We start from the raw sequence: 14,944 nt of genomic DNA, 5'->3' as shown, positions 1-14,944 counted from the left end.
CCACAGCTAGCAGCTCTGGCAGGGCCTGTCATTCGTGTGTTAGAGGGGATCCATATCTGACGTGTAGTCATTTCATAGGATAGCCACAGGTCCTTGTCTCTAAGCTTGGCACTCCCATCAAATATCAAACCCCAGTCAGCGTTACCAAATATTGCTCAGCACACAGATTTACAAAAGGAAAAGAAGGGAGGAACAAAAAAACCAATCTGTGGATGCTTGCCATCTAAGACATAGTGAGTTCACTAATTGCAAAATCATAGGAAAATGTGCCTGGCATCAAAGCCTCAGGTGATGCTCTGAGGAATTCTAATAAAAAAAAAAACTGTCTCCATCGCAAGTAAATAAAACTCTTAACACAGTCTCCAGCTACAGTTCTGTGACTCCCATGGATGTTAACAATGACCTTCCTGTAAGAATCAAGGACTTTTGTTCTTGTTTTAAGCCTGCATCGGGTTCATTCTCCAGTAGCTTACAGTTCTCAAAAGCAGAGGAAAAAGTCATCCAGAATTTTTTTTTTTTTTTTCAAAAAGTCTGTTTCCAGAATGAAGTTCCCTGTCAGCCTGCCTTGGGCCTTGGGTGAAGAAGCAGAGATTAAAGAGTCAGTATTCTTTTTCATGTTTCATCTGCCAGTTTTGTGAATGTAGAGAGAAAACCAGTGGCCGCAGCTAAGCACCCAACTGTGGTATTAAGTAGAAAGCATGATGTTAGCACATGCCCTCTTACTTAAACACATATTCTCTCTCTCTCTCTCTCTCTCTCTCTCTCTCTCTCTCTCTCGCTCTCGCTCTCGCTCTCGCTCTCTCTCTCCTCTTCATATTTCTGGAGGCACATTTGCACTGATTTCTTTGAATTTACTGATAGAGTGGTATCCCTGCCGCAGACACTGGCATCATGTCCGTGTCTTGGACAAAGTTTTCGCAAAGAAAAACTTAAGTCCTTCTGTTGGGAACGGTGTGCTGGGACACAGATGTTCCCCACACCAACAACGTTTGTGGGGTTTGGAGGAAAATGGCTATTATTGACAAATATAACTTTCTTGTATGCCAGCCTGTGGTCCTGAGTCATGAGATCAAGTGTCATTTTAAAAAGACATTCAATAAATAGTATCATCCCATCGAGGTATTTGTTATCAAAGGTCACATGTTTAAAAATGCAAGCACTTCACAGTTGGCTTTAGAGTATGTTTGACACCCGTTTCCCAGTTAGGCATAGGGTAGCATTTTTGACTAGTCAAACAGACCTTCAGTGTGGTTCCTTAATTGCTAGGTGGGCAGGCCTCAACCAGGAGGACCCAGACTGTTCCCACTGGGTTCTTCACCCAAGTGCAGGCTCAGCTGTCTCAAGACACAGTTTGTAACCCTAAGGAGCCTTCAGTGTGGAAGGAAGGTGGGGAGGCGGGCAGTGTTCCCATAGAACAGGCCACTGGAGCCAGCTTAGAGCCAGCTTAGACTTAAAGAAGAAAAGAGTGCCTGGACCATTCTGAGAAAACCTAGGCAAACCTATTTCTCCTCCCTGTATGTTCATGGACACTTTGTTAAAAAAGAAAAGAAAGAGAAAAAAGTAAAAGAAAAATATCTAAGAAAAGGCCATTGAAATTCTCTGAGATTTTAAAACAAAAACTAATACTTCACCATATACCCTTAAAAGACATAACTCTAAAGATGTTTTGATGTGATCGTCAATTCAACCCAAGAATCTTGATAGCAGAATGTAAACTTTAGAACAAGGCACAAGGATGGTGCCAGGTCATGTGTCAGCAGTACTCAGCCCATATCTCATAGATGTGATAGGAAAAAAAAAGCCTTAATCGATGTGTTTTTCCTTTCCCTCTGCTTTTTTCTTGTTTCAGCATGTGCTGTGAACATACCCCAAGAGTTCACTGGCTTGATGAAAAGTCTTTGTTTTGCTTTTGAGGCAGGGTTTCTCTGTGTAGGCCTCCCTGGCTGTCCCGGAACTCGCTCTGTATACCAGGCTGGCCTCCAACTCACAGAGAACCACCTGTCTGCCTCCTAAGAGCTGGGATTAAAGGTGTGCACCACCACCGCCTAGCCAGTTAACTGCTTTTAAGGACTGTCATATCGACCAAGTAATATTGTACTTATTTCTGGGTTTCTCCACAAAAGGGACTTTGTGAAGAGGACTAACCTAAATATCCCTTCATTTCTCCCTACTGTTTAAACCTACGACTTAAAAATAACAACAGCTACTAGATAGCAGAGAATCAAGAGAGGGTTTTTTTTTTTTTCCTTGTATTTTTCAAGTTCTCTAATTTATTACACACTAAAAATCTCTTTCAAACTGGTACCAACGTGGCTTTTCTTCTTGAGCTGATTAGGACCACATGAGCTCAGGAAAAGCTGTCAGATCCTGCCTCTAGCACAGCTGGAATGATCCAACTGATTTGCCAGTATGGTTTTTTTTTTCCCCAAGAAATAAGCTTCATCCCAAAGTTATAAATTTATTTGCTGTGAGAAGATGTGAGCAAAAAGTATTCCTGATTCAGACAAAGACGACATCGTGGTGACACCTTTGATGTGAACTCTAAAACAAAAGCAACTTGGGTGACACTTTGGTCAACCTTCGTTCTCTCAGTCTTCTCTGAATTCCAACGACACATGGAGGTCTCACTCATTCAGAAAACACCAATCTACAAGTCATGATTGAAGACCATGTGAAGATGCTGGCCCTTGAAAGATTCTGTTTGTTAAAGACTAGCCCAGGGCACAGAGAATGCCAGTCTTTAGCTGTGCCCCAGCGCCTCTGCAACCCACTCCTCGGTATTCACCACAGTGGCCCAAGGGCAGTTACAGTGCTTCTCTGATCCAAGAGGAGGAAACCCTTGCTTCCCTGTCCCTGCCTGGCCTCCTCCACATCAAAACTCACCTCTCTGCCTCCTTTTCATTCAGGGTTTCTGTCTCGGCTGAGCATTCCCAAGCCTGCTTTAATGTACTCATGGACCCTAATACATTTGTATTTATCATCTTACCAAATGTCCTTCAGCAGACCAAGCCATCATACCCCATCTTAAAAAGATGGCCTCGCATCCGCTCTTTGCCTCAGCAAACCTTCTTAGGCCCTTATCTGATAACTGACTGGGAGGCGGGCGTTTTAAGGAAGAAAAGGCAGAGGTCTTTCTGTTACCCTTTACATTTTAACTTGCTCTTCCAATTTCTTTCTTCACTCACCCCTTTCAGTTCTCTCTGGATTTGGGGTTTTCTGTTGTTTGCTTGTTGCCTGTTCTGCTCCAGTGTGGCCCAGAACCCCCCACCCCCCACCCCCGCAAAGGCCATGCCAGCCTAACCTGCTGATTCAACAATTTTTTTTCATGTGATTCTTCAAAAAGATTTCTTAGTCTTTTGGTCTTTGTTCAAAATTACTAAAACCGTGAGGAAGTCTTCTTTATTCTGGTTATAAAGCATATAGAATTATATCACCAACCAGATTGGAGTGTGGTGATTTCCTCTGTGAAGAACTGCATAAGCCTCTGTCCTCAATTAGTAGTTAACCAGGCTGAGAGGATCTGAATAAAGGCACACCATGCTGTATGCGACAGAGGCTTGACAGAAGAGGAGAGCCGTGTGGTACGCCCAGCACCTCACTGCTCTCTGCCTCCGCTAGCCTGGGAAGCCATGCATGCAGAATAGCAGAACTTACAGGCCCCAACAAAAGCAGCACACAATGCTACCTGTAGAGGCTCGCCATCAAGGGAAGGTGACAGTCCTCAGCCCTCCAGAGCCCTGCATGGTGTGGCAGCTTTAGAACAAAACTTGCCACCGTGTGAAGCATTCATCAAGGCTTTTTCGAGCAACAGCGAAGACATAATTATTAAGTTTTACAGCCGACCATTTAGCATATTGTGAGGGGGAAAAGGGGGCGAAGAGTAGAAAAAAGCACGGAAGCCTGTCTGCTTATAGACACGGTCCGTGGAGGTTTGATTTGTGGCCACTTCCAGAGGCAGGAAGAGTTTCAACAGCCCGAAACCTTGTTCTTTTCCAAAGTGATTCCCTTTCCCCATCCACATCCCCCCCCCAAAAAAAAAATCAAAATGTACTTCATGAAACTATTGTATATGAAGCACTTATTAGCCGTAATTAAATGGACAATATGAATTTACTACGTCTTTAGGACTCTGGCTTGTTCTGGTTTAGAGCAAGATGATTAATGCAAATACATATTACTTGAGATAACCATTTAGCAGCTAATTTAGCCAAATTTATTACAGCAGTTTGGGGCTTCTCATTTTAGCAGACGGAGACAAGGACATGCCAAAAGTGGGTCATGTAGACGAGTGCGCACTGCCCTCTAGTGGCTGGCAGGCTGGTGCGCTGGGGGTGGGGGGGCGCGGTGAGCAGCGGTCTCCGAGTCCTAAGGGCAGAGCCTTACCTGCAGACTCTGGAACCATTCCCATCCGGAGCACTTTATTTCGGGGATGATTTACTGCAGTTTCCCCTTTTAGTAGCTCAGGAGAATCCAGATACAAATCAAAGCTGTTTCAACTTGGCAAGATTCTGGTTAAAGTGTCGTTTTTAACATCTGCATTTTACAGTGGGCATTTAAAGGCACCAACCAGTTCACGTGACTGAACGTTTTCACTTGGTCCTCGTTTTGCGCCGTATTTCAGTGGCTGCGTGGGATTGTCACTCTGTTTGGCTCAAGTCAAGTCAAGAGCCAGTATCTCTCTCTGACTGGCTGGGGATTTATTTTGTTCTAACCTTCTGCCCCTCGCACCAGTTTACCCCGGCTGACCAATGTAAATTTAGTTCATCCAAGGACTATAAATTCTGTAAGACAAGATCAAAAGGAACAGATGGCTAAGGACAGGGGTTGATATTGCTCAGGCTGAAGGGGAATGATCAAAGACAGAGGGGGTTAGACATCTTCAGAACCATTCAAATATCCAGACTCTCAAAGAGGGCAACTCGAAGCTATATATAAATCATACCCAGATTTGCCTTCCTTACCATCTGATGCTAAACCTACTGACAATATCCACACCACATTAGGTGTGCTCTGAGCCAAAAAGATTAGTGGTTCTTTTATTCCTCCTTTCACACCATGGCTGCCCAGAAGGGAATAGAGGCTCACTACAAATGCCAGGAACCCTAGCTGGGCAGCTGCCGCTCCAGTGAGATGCTGACTTCATTTGTGCTAATGGCATCTTAAGTCGGGCATACCCTGGACTCCCCTGGATTTGGTCTGAGGTTGGACAGAGATGAAAACCGTTCTGTGGCAATCTTAATATTATGCCTTCTGTTTTGTTTCCCCCCACCCACCCACCCCACCTCACCCTACCCCAGTGCTGAATAAGGGTCAGTGTGTGACGAAGTACTATCGGTGGATGCAGAAAAATGGAGGCTACATCTGGATACAGTCAAGTGCCACCATAGCAATCAATGCTAAGAACGCAAACGAGAAGAACATCATCTGGGTGAATTATCTTCTTAGGTATCTTTCCTGTTTCATTTCTCTCTCGATTATAAACTGCGCACATTGGTTAACAGCTGAAACGTCACGGGTGCCATCTTTTCTCGGGACGTGGGGCAGTCTGCTCTTCTTCCCCCAAAATTCAAAGAAATGGGAGAAGATCGAAGCCCTGAAAATCTTGGGTTGTCAGTCTTTGGGGAGCCTTAGAGAAACTGGCATCCTTTCCTGGTCCACGTCCCACCCAGGAAAGATGCCTGCAGCTGCAGTCTAGACAGGAAGCATCTCCCTAGCTCCTACATAGCCTTTGCCTCTGCACTCCGATCCCTGGGAAGGTAAGTAAGAGGATCCTACAGGGAATTCCATCCCCTCAGCCTTCTGCATACAGCCTTGCTCTCTGGGCACTCAAATTTTGGTAAGCAAGATTAACAACTTTGCCAGAACACTGTCAGTCTCAGTGCAAATAATAACAATGATTATGGTAATAATAATAATAAATCTCTATGCACTTAGACAAGTTTTATCCTCTTAAAATTTGTATCCATGGCAGTCCAAATTCAGCTGCTTCCTAGACACTGGTGTAAGGTACCTTTTCTTTCTCTTTCCCTGTGTCTATTCTGCTTTGGGATTCCGACAATCCGGACGGTTTTGAGTTTGAGGACAAGCCTTCTGGAAAGTTCACTACCAGTCCTGTCACAAAGCTAGGACAGCGTTTGGCGTGCCTCCCACCCACCACCATCATTAGTCAAGCAGGATCCATGTGTGCTCTGAGTAGGGAAACTTCCAGTAGAGCTGATGGTGGACACTGATGCCCTTTGGCTGGTAATTTCGACGAAGACTACCTGAGTCCCATTTTTTCCTAGAGACAGCCAAATGGAGCTGAAATGTTAGCCAGCTTGGCTCATCGGCACATGGGCTCTTCGGTGTTTCCCACACTTTGACCTTTGACTGGAGGCATGAACGTGTTTGCTGCCCCACAGCATATCAATCAGACACTAATGATTATTGCTCTGGAGAGGGCCTTAATGGATCCCACTTACAAGAGTTTTCATTTATCTACTTTCCTTTTTCCTTTTTTGACCTCTTTAATTCTCTCTAAAGGTAAAAGTGTGTGTGTGTGTGTGTGTGTGTGTGTGTGTTTCGTGTGGCTTTCTGCAAAGCTTGATAATCACTAGGACTGTCCCCTGTGGTTGTGATACTGTCCTGGGGTCTGACATCAAGGGGTCCTTTTAAGTCATCACACGAAACAGTCACTGTTTCTGCTACAGAAAACCATGAAAGTTCCTGTGAGAAACAGAAAATTGAACAAGATCCCATGCACAGATGCTCTTTTGCCAGGCAAATGTGGTGGTGTGGCTGTGAGGAGTTAAACACTGGTAAACATTCCCAAAGGCTAGACAGTGTCTGTCTACCATGTTGGTGCACTGAAGGCCTCTGAGGTCATCTATATGTTTGGTATTCAAATTCTGTGGGATTTATTGACCTGTTATTATTTATTTCCTTGACAAGATTGGTTATTACATTTATTGGTTACTATTTACTTTAGACTACCTCATTAGCCACAACTCCCCACTCTGCCTGCAGTGGCAAAAGTAGCAAGGAATAGAAGACACTGGTTCACCACCATCAGTCTAGCCTAGGGTCGATGAGGACCAGTCCATATGCAGTTGGTATTCTAGCTCCCCGAGTTCCATACAAGAGGAAGAAAGCCACTTGGGCACGAAAGGCCAGCCTGCAGGCTTCAGAGCCTTGGTCTCATGCGTGGTAGGTCTTTACAGATGACCTGAAGACCTACCCTGAGATCACTAGTAACTGCCCGGGAACTGGAGACCTGTGATCATGGAGACCCCATGGCACCAGGACTACAGGAAGCCAATGCCAGTGGGCTGAGACAAACCCAGTTCACAAGCCAGCCACCATAGGTGCCATTCTGGAGACTGGCGATCTAGGAAGAAAATCATTCCTGGGCACAAGAAAAACTCCTAAATTGGCTTTTCTTTCCCACCTTCTTAGCCAAAAGGGATTATTCTTTCCTAAGCAATACTCCACTTCCGGGCCCTATCCAGGCTCGCCTTCCGCTATTGAGAGCACTGCCCATTTCCTGGGAGCACGGACTGGAATTCCACACTCAGACTGCAGAGTGCCAAACCTGCCTCCCCACCATTAGTCTCATCTGATTATCTAGAAAAACCCTGGTGCTGTTAACGCTAATCCACACTAAAGAGTAAATGCCTGATAATCCATCTTAGCGAATTAACCCTCCCAGGGACGTTTGCAGATTTTAGAGTGGTCGGAAACAGTGGCTTCTTAATGTGGGGGATTCAGAAGCATATGATCCCACAATCATCTGTCGTCACCGCCTTGGCCAGCCGTGCCCAAGACAGACGAGGCACTTCCCATTTGGAGGCAAGATGCTTCCCTCGTGCCTGGAGGTTATGGTCAGAAGCCTCTACTGATCATAAGTGTGGCCACCTGGGATCGGCTTTCCCAGAAGATGGCTAACTCAAACTGACCAAACATTTCACTTCCGGGAGAGGCTCATTTCCAGATTAAAAGCAGAACAAGCATAAAGCACACTTGTGTACATGGGTTTAGCTCCATTCTGTTAGGGCCTCTCCCGCCGCAATCAGAGCCCCAGCTAACAAGCCACAGGTGTACTCCGCATGAGCAGATGAAACTGTGATTGTAATGGGTGTGCTGACAGTTCGGGAGCCTCGCATCCCAAGATGCACCTGTGCATCTGACAGATCGTTAGGCACCGAGGGCCTCCACCAGCCCGCCCCCTCACCTCTCCCCGGTCCCCCCCCCGCCCCCCGCCATAGCATTGGAACCCATCCGAACAGCTGAGAAGTTGCACCAAGGGGCCAAGGCAAGGGTACTGAGGCAATGAACTCATTAGAAGCACAGAAGATGGTAGGACACACCAGGTGGTGTGGGAACGAATCGCTGAGATTTCCTCTCATTGGCCCAGCCCCCAGGTGTTATGCCAGGAGGAGCATCAAGCCGCATGGTTCTCTGGCCCCCAGTGGTACCTGATTATTTAAAAGCTTTTTAACGGCTTTCATGCAGCATTTGGGGTATTCAATCATTGTGGCAGGGCGCACCTGTACCCTGGCAGGCACAATCCAAGTTTCTGCGAGAAGTCTCGTGAAAAGCTGAGAAATAACTTCCTGGTTAGTCCTCTAAACTTCCTCAACTCCAGGAGTCTTAGGGCAATGAACTCAGGAGATGACAAATGCCTGCCCTCCTGATGGATGTCTTCCTTCCCACAGCAATCCTGAGTACAAGGACACGCCCATGGACATTGCGCAGCTCCCTCACTTGCCAGAGAAGACTTCAGAATCCTCCGAGACATCCGACTCTGAATCAGACTCTAAAGACACCTCAGGTATAACAGGTATTACCTCTCCATGATCTACAGCTAAGGCCTGCCGGTCTAAACACAAGGGGTGGGTAGCAGCCAGAGGGCCATGGTCAGAGGCCTAGCAGCTGGCCAAATTGGAGAGCCAGATCTATCTAGAACGTTATTCCTGACTTATTTTCTCAAAGCACACAAATGTATAGATCCATATTATGTTTAAGTATATATGCATGTTATGTTGTGGCATAACTATATATAACTTACACAAACATACAGGACAGATTACTCATTTCATGTTAGCCTTCCATCCCTATAGAAGGACCCAGACTAGGGACTCCACAGCTAGAAGCCAGTGTCAGGAATAGCTCTGCCAGCCCCACCGGTAATCAAGGTTCAATCCCCACCAAGATGAGACGGAACCCCTAAAATAGAATATAAGTCAATGGGCTTCAGGCATTTTTATCTGTCTTGTTCACTACTCCATACCATCCATAAACAAGGGATGGATGGTTTTCCAGAACCTTTGCCCCAGTAAACAACTCCCAGCATAATACAATACTAACACAGTAAAATACTTCCTCAGTTGCCCGACTGTTACTTTTTATTTCTGGAAGTATTTTAACAAGTTCATACTCCCCCGTTATCTGACGGCGGAGACTTCTTGAGTGACACGGACTGAAAGAAAGAGTCCAGGACCTGTAGGATTTTGGTCTTCCCATTTCCAGTCCCCTTCCGTAGACACACAATGAGCCTAAAATGTACTCTCCATTACAGCTGCACAAATGCTAAAGCAGAAATGAAGGCCAGAGTGGGTACAGGATTCACCCAAGGTTCTAATCCAGTTTGCTACCCTTAAAAGTGATAAAGCCAAAGAAATCAACATCCCACCCCACCCCATCCTCCACAAGTCTCCCAAGGCTGTGGCTGCTGGAAAATCTGTTCTCCCTCCAAAGAGGAACGTAGGTCCCTCCATCAGCCTTCTGCCCTTAGAGCACCTGAACTCCAGGACTGTACGAGGAATGGCTGTATTCTGGACACAGCTTGGGATGTGGGGCACACTTTATGGTAGAGTTTGTTTTCCTGGTGCTTAAAATGTGTTGAAGTTTTGTCGTTGCCGTCCCCTGCCCCCATCTTTGCCTCTTGTTAATATAGTTGTTAACAAAACCCCTTACTATCATGAGCTTATATCTGAAGAAAGAGACAGACACAAATAAAAAGACAAGTCAAATAGGGAATGATATTGGTGGTGGGGAGGGGGGACCACAGATAGAATGTGGTCTTCGATAATGAAGAAATAGATGCACAAACATCTCTAACAGTCACCTGGCGCTCCAGTGTCTTGTCTTCCACATCCCTAAACCATATTCCGGGTTAATCAGACTCCCTGGCTGTGTCCACAGGAGTTCCCACGTTTGCCTGTGCCTAACAGTCATCTGTTCACACGCAGTATCTGACCTGGACGGACAGGGCAGGGCCTGGGGGTGGCATTTGCGCCAGGTGTGGGACTTTGTGGGCAAATGGCCTACCGGAAGGGGCGGGTATTGCTGGCCTATGGCCCGCCCCTTCCGCTAAACTTCAAGCCTGGGCTTTCTCATTTTGCGGGAGGGCCCTGTGGCTCAAGCTATGCCTGATGCTAAAATCTGCTGCCCTGCTAACACAGTGTCTTCTCTCCCCTCTCCTGCCCCCCTGCCACCTGCGGGTCTCACGCAGAGGACAACGAGAACTCCAAGTCCGACGAGAAGGGCAATCAGTCCGAGAACAGCGAAGATCCAGAACCTGACCGCAAGAAGTCAGGCAGCGCCTGTGACAACGACATGAACTGCAACGACGACGGCCACAGCTCCAGCAACCCAGACAGCCGCGACAGCGACGACAGCTTCGAGCATTCGGACTTTGAGCACCCCAAGACAGCCGAGGATGGCTTCGGCGCGCTGGGCCCCATGCAGATCAAGGTGGAGCGCTACGTGGAGAGCGAGGCAGACCTGCGGCTGCAGCCCTGCGAGTCGCTCACGTCGGACAGCGCCAAGGACTCGGACAGCGCGGGCGAGGCGGGCGCGCAGGCGTCCAGCAAGCACCAGAAACGCAAGCGGCGGCGGAAAAGGCAGAAGGGTGGCAGCGCCAGTCGCCGGCGCCTGTCCAGCACGTCCAGCCCGGGCCTGGACGCCGGCCTGGTGGAGCCACCGCGGCTGCTGTCATCACCGCACAGCGCCTCGGTGCTCAAGATCAAGACAGAGATCTCCGAACCCATCAACTTCGACAACGACAGCAGCATCTGGAACTACCCGCCCAACCGGGAGATCTCCAGGAATGAGTCCCCGTACAGCATGACCAAACCCCCCAACTCGGAGCACTTCCCGTCCCCTCAGGGCCAGGGTGGCAGTGGTGGTGGCAGCAGCAGCGTGGGAGCACTACACGTGGCCATCCCCGACTCGGTCCTCACCCCACCGGGCGCCGATGGCGGGGCTGGCCGCAAGACTCAGTTCAGCAGCTCGGCCCCAGTGGCCTCCGACCCGCTGTCACCCCCACTCTCGGCATCCCCTCGGGAAAAGCACCCCGGGGGCGGGGCGGGAGCCGGCGGAGGTGGCCCTGGTGCGTCCAACTCCTTGCTGTACACTGGGGACCTGGAGGCCCTGCAGAGGTTGCAAGCGGGCAACGTTGTGCTTCCTCTCGTACACCGGGTGACAGGGACCCTGGCGGCCACCAGCACGGCCGCGCAGAGGGTCTACACCACAGGTACCATCCGCTATGCGCCTGCTGAGGTGACCCTGGCCATGCAGGGCAACCTGCTACCCAACGCGCATGCTGTTAACTTCGTGGACGTTAACAGCCCCGGCTTTGGCCTCGACCCCAAGACGCCCATGGAGATGCTCTACCACCATGTGCACCGGCTCAACATGTCAGGACCATTTGGCGGCGCCGTGAGCGCAGCCAGCCTCACACAGATGCCCGGTGGCAATGTGTTCACCACGGCTGAGGGACTCTTCTCCACGCTGCCCTTCCCGGTCTACAGCAACGGCATCCACGCAGCACAGACTCTGGAGCGCAAGGAGGATTGAGCGGGGCCCCACTCCGAGGCATCGTCGGCGTTTTTATTTAGACCTTTCATTCTAGCACTTTGAATTCGAGCAGGTCAGCGTCTTCTTGCAACACGGCGGCCCCCTTCCACCCTTCTCTTTCTTTCACTGGACTTATTCTTTCTTGTAAAGACATGTTTATTTTTTGCCTTCAGAGGGTCAGATGACCGGTTGCCTGCCATTTTGTCTTCTAAGATGTGTGTTGGGTTGTTTGGCTTTCCTTTGCATCTTTATTAAGATGTCTTTATGTGTATATGCCTCTGCCATAGAATACTCAGTCTTGTGGTCAAGAGATTTCTCAAGTGACAACCATTGGGTTTTCTTCCTAAAGATCTTGATATGATCAAGATGGAAAGAGACAAGCATAAATGATTGTGCCCTGTTTGACTAAGTCAAATGAATGGGTGGCTGTTTTTTGATTTCCCTGTCCCTAATTCCTTTGAAAATAGGGGAATAGTATTTTAGAATTTTATGCAGAATTTAATTCTTTTTATGATTAAGATTTTAAGATTTTCTTACTTGCACATAAAAATAATTTGGGTTCTTAAACTTAATTTCTGGCCCGTGACTAGAATGTTTTAAAAAAAAAAAGTTGGACTAAGTGGTAATTACTGAAACATTAACTTAATTTCTAAAACCATGGTGCTATCATTTATTAATCTGTAATGTCTTCATACAAAATGCAGCTCCCGGGCTGGGTTTTGGAAAAGAAACTGTGTCCTGTCCTGGTCTGGAGCCCCGTTGCTATAGTCTCCTTGGTTAGTTAAGACAAAGCCCTCATTAGCATTTGCTGCAGGACTTACATTTACCTCCCAGCTAACAAACATAGCCTCACTTTCAATTACTGGGTCAGTAAAGCTCTATTAAAAGGGGGCTTTGGACAACTCAGACTGCTTTGAGGAGCAAGTCTAAGTACATATTGCCTTTCGTCGAGCTTTTCTCTGTCCTTGCTCAGTCTAACGGAGACTGGTTTGCAACTTCATAACACTTCAGAGTGGAAGAAGGAAAAGGAGAAATATTTAACATGGTTTTTGTTTGGGATTTCTTGGGGCTAATTTGATGGAATTTATTTCCCTTTGGTTCTTATTTCTGAGTTGAAGCCAACACGTTTTTAAAACTAAAGAATTGGTTAATGAGCTTCAGACAGATAACTGCAACTGAAAACTGCACATTCAATGAAAAAAAGAAAAAAAGAAGAAAAAAAATAGCCTATTTTGTCTTTGTTGCCAGAAATCAGTGTGGTGTCAAACACTCCAAATGACTGTCCAGTATAGATTCTTCTCCCGCTTCCTTTTTGGCAGCTGTGTGTTAAGGCATCTAATACCAGGTGTGAGAACTGTAATGTGTGCAACGTGTAGTGTCCTTGGCTGTGGGTCCCATTGCAGTTTCGGTGTGTGTTCCTATATGCAGTATATGCTAAGCTAACGTAGTCGTTTCGTCCACTGTCTTCTCTGTGCTCTGTCTCTAGTGGAGTGGCGCAGTCCCATTCCTGCAGTCCTAGTGAATCAGTGACTTGGGGGTTAGTGGTTTCTCGTGGTGGCCTTTCCCTGTGCTGTCACCATACTGCTTCTACTGTCCGCGCGTCCTGCTTTCCTTCGCTGTTGTATATCCCCCCTGCTTTCCCTGTCTTTCCTGCTGGTCTCCCCCTTCTCTCCTTGCTTCCCTTCTCGGATACCCCTGACCTATTTCATTCTCAGCGATTAAAAAGAAAAAGAAAAAAGAAAAAAAAAAGAGACTCTTAACTAGCTCAAGGTTAATGGAGCCATTTTTCCCACAACGGAATTCTGGGTGTGACGCTCCTGGTATGCTACCCGGAGCACTGAAGAGTAATGCTCAGATATAGTAAATAAACCGATGCCATACAGCCTCAGTGGTAACATTCCCAGAGTCCCTTGTGCTCTACCTTTAAGCAGTGGGTGCTTTTCTTTGGTTTCCTTTCAAGTTGGCTGATGGAGCAGTATATAAAGCAATTACCAGTGAGACAGAAAATGATTTCAAAGGCCAACCAACATTTTTTTAGCAAAATGGGAGGGGTTAATGGGATATAGAATTGTCATATATATTTGTTTATTCGTGCAATGCTAATATAGTAACTCAGCTGTCCTTTGAATTATCACCGTGCTGAGTGGATTCCTGTAGAACTTTTGATTCCATGAGTTGGGCCCAAGCCATGGTGGAATAATAACAGAAGGAAGTTAAATGCCACAAATCTTAGCACTGAGCTTCCTTGGACAACTTAAGTCAGTTTAGAAGATGAGAAAAGCCGATGGAGAAATTTAAAGATTAGTTTTGGAAGCCGTACTCTAGCTATCGAACAATCAAGGGAATGCACCTATCAGCTACAAAGAACAGCTAGACAGCTGGGTTTTTTTTCTTTTATAAATGTTTCTGTGTTGTGTCAAAATGATTTCTGGTGATTTAAACTAACAGATAATCACAGCTGCTGTCGAAATCCATAGTGTTTAAAATTACAAAATGAAAAAAAAAACACTTCATTACCTGTGAAGACTGTGTCTGTGTTTTTAACTATTTCTTGTACAAATATAAGAAAACTTTTATGAGGAGACTGGTGCCACGTAGCTGAATAATGGGGAAAGGGATATTCTGTTCGTCAAGCCCTTAGCAGTGTTACCAACTCTACAATCTCTCTATAAAAATAATTAAAACGTTACAAAGCGACAGCTATGCTACGTTTGTTTTGTGTGAAGCTAACCGGACTTAACTTCCTGAGTGCCTGGCTTATTTTGAAACATTTTTTTCATTGACCATTGATAATGCTGCAAATCAGAAATGTACATACTTCATTTACAACAGGGTTCTTTTTATACTTTTGTAGATTCTCATACATGTCACATACATGGTTGTCTTTATGTAACTTAATTTTTTCATCCGCAGGTGCCATTCTCATAATAAACTTCTCTTGGATTTGTTACTATCTGGCATCATTTCTTTCACATGGAATCATCCTAACTAATGAATGCTGGTAGTATTTGTTTAAGCAGGTACCTTGGTCATGATTCTTTATCTTTAAAAAAAAAATGAAAAAGCTTTTCTTTCAAAAAAATGCATCCATATTTTTGCTAGTTTT

At 46.4% G+C, this 14,944-nt stretch overlaps 1 protein-coding gene across 11 annotated transcripts in view; it reads left to right on the top strand.

Annotated features, from left to right (window-relative positions):
- Positions 1 to 14,743, top strand: part of Npas3 (neuronal PAS domain protein 3) — an 819,740-nt gene extending 804,997 nt beyond the window's left edge. For 7 of the 11 annotated variants that reach the window (XM_057783322.1, XM_057783321.1, XM_057783318.1 and 4 more), the window contains 3 exons: positions 5,298 to 5,445; positions 8,694 to 8,818; positions 10,493 to 14,743. In XM_057783322.1, coding sequence (XP_057639305.1) covers positions 5,298 to 5,445; positions 8,694 to 8,818; positions 10,493 to 11,838 — 1,619 coding nt within the window. In that variant the 3' untranslated portion in view covers positions 11,839 to 14,743. The remainder of the gene's footprint in view (positions 1 to 5,297; positions 5,446 to 8,693; positions 8,819 to 10,492) is intronic. The other 4 variants (XM_057783323.1, XM_057783320.1, XM_057783319.1 and 1 more) reach the window with 1 other exon arrangement.
- The last annotated feature ends 201 nt before the right edge of the window (positions 14,744 to 14,944 follow it).

This window comes from Chionomys nivalis, chromosome 10 (genome assembly GCF_950005125.1).
Source record: "Chionomys nivalis chromosome 10, mChiNiv1.1, whole genome shotgun sequence".
Taxonomy (NCBI): domain Eukaryota; kingdom Metazoa; phylum Chordata; class Mammalia; order Rodentia; family Cricetidae; genus Chionomys; species Chionomys nivalis.
Note: the sequence above shows the minus strand (reverse complement) of the source record. Positions and strands in the feature narration are given on the sequence as shown.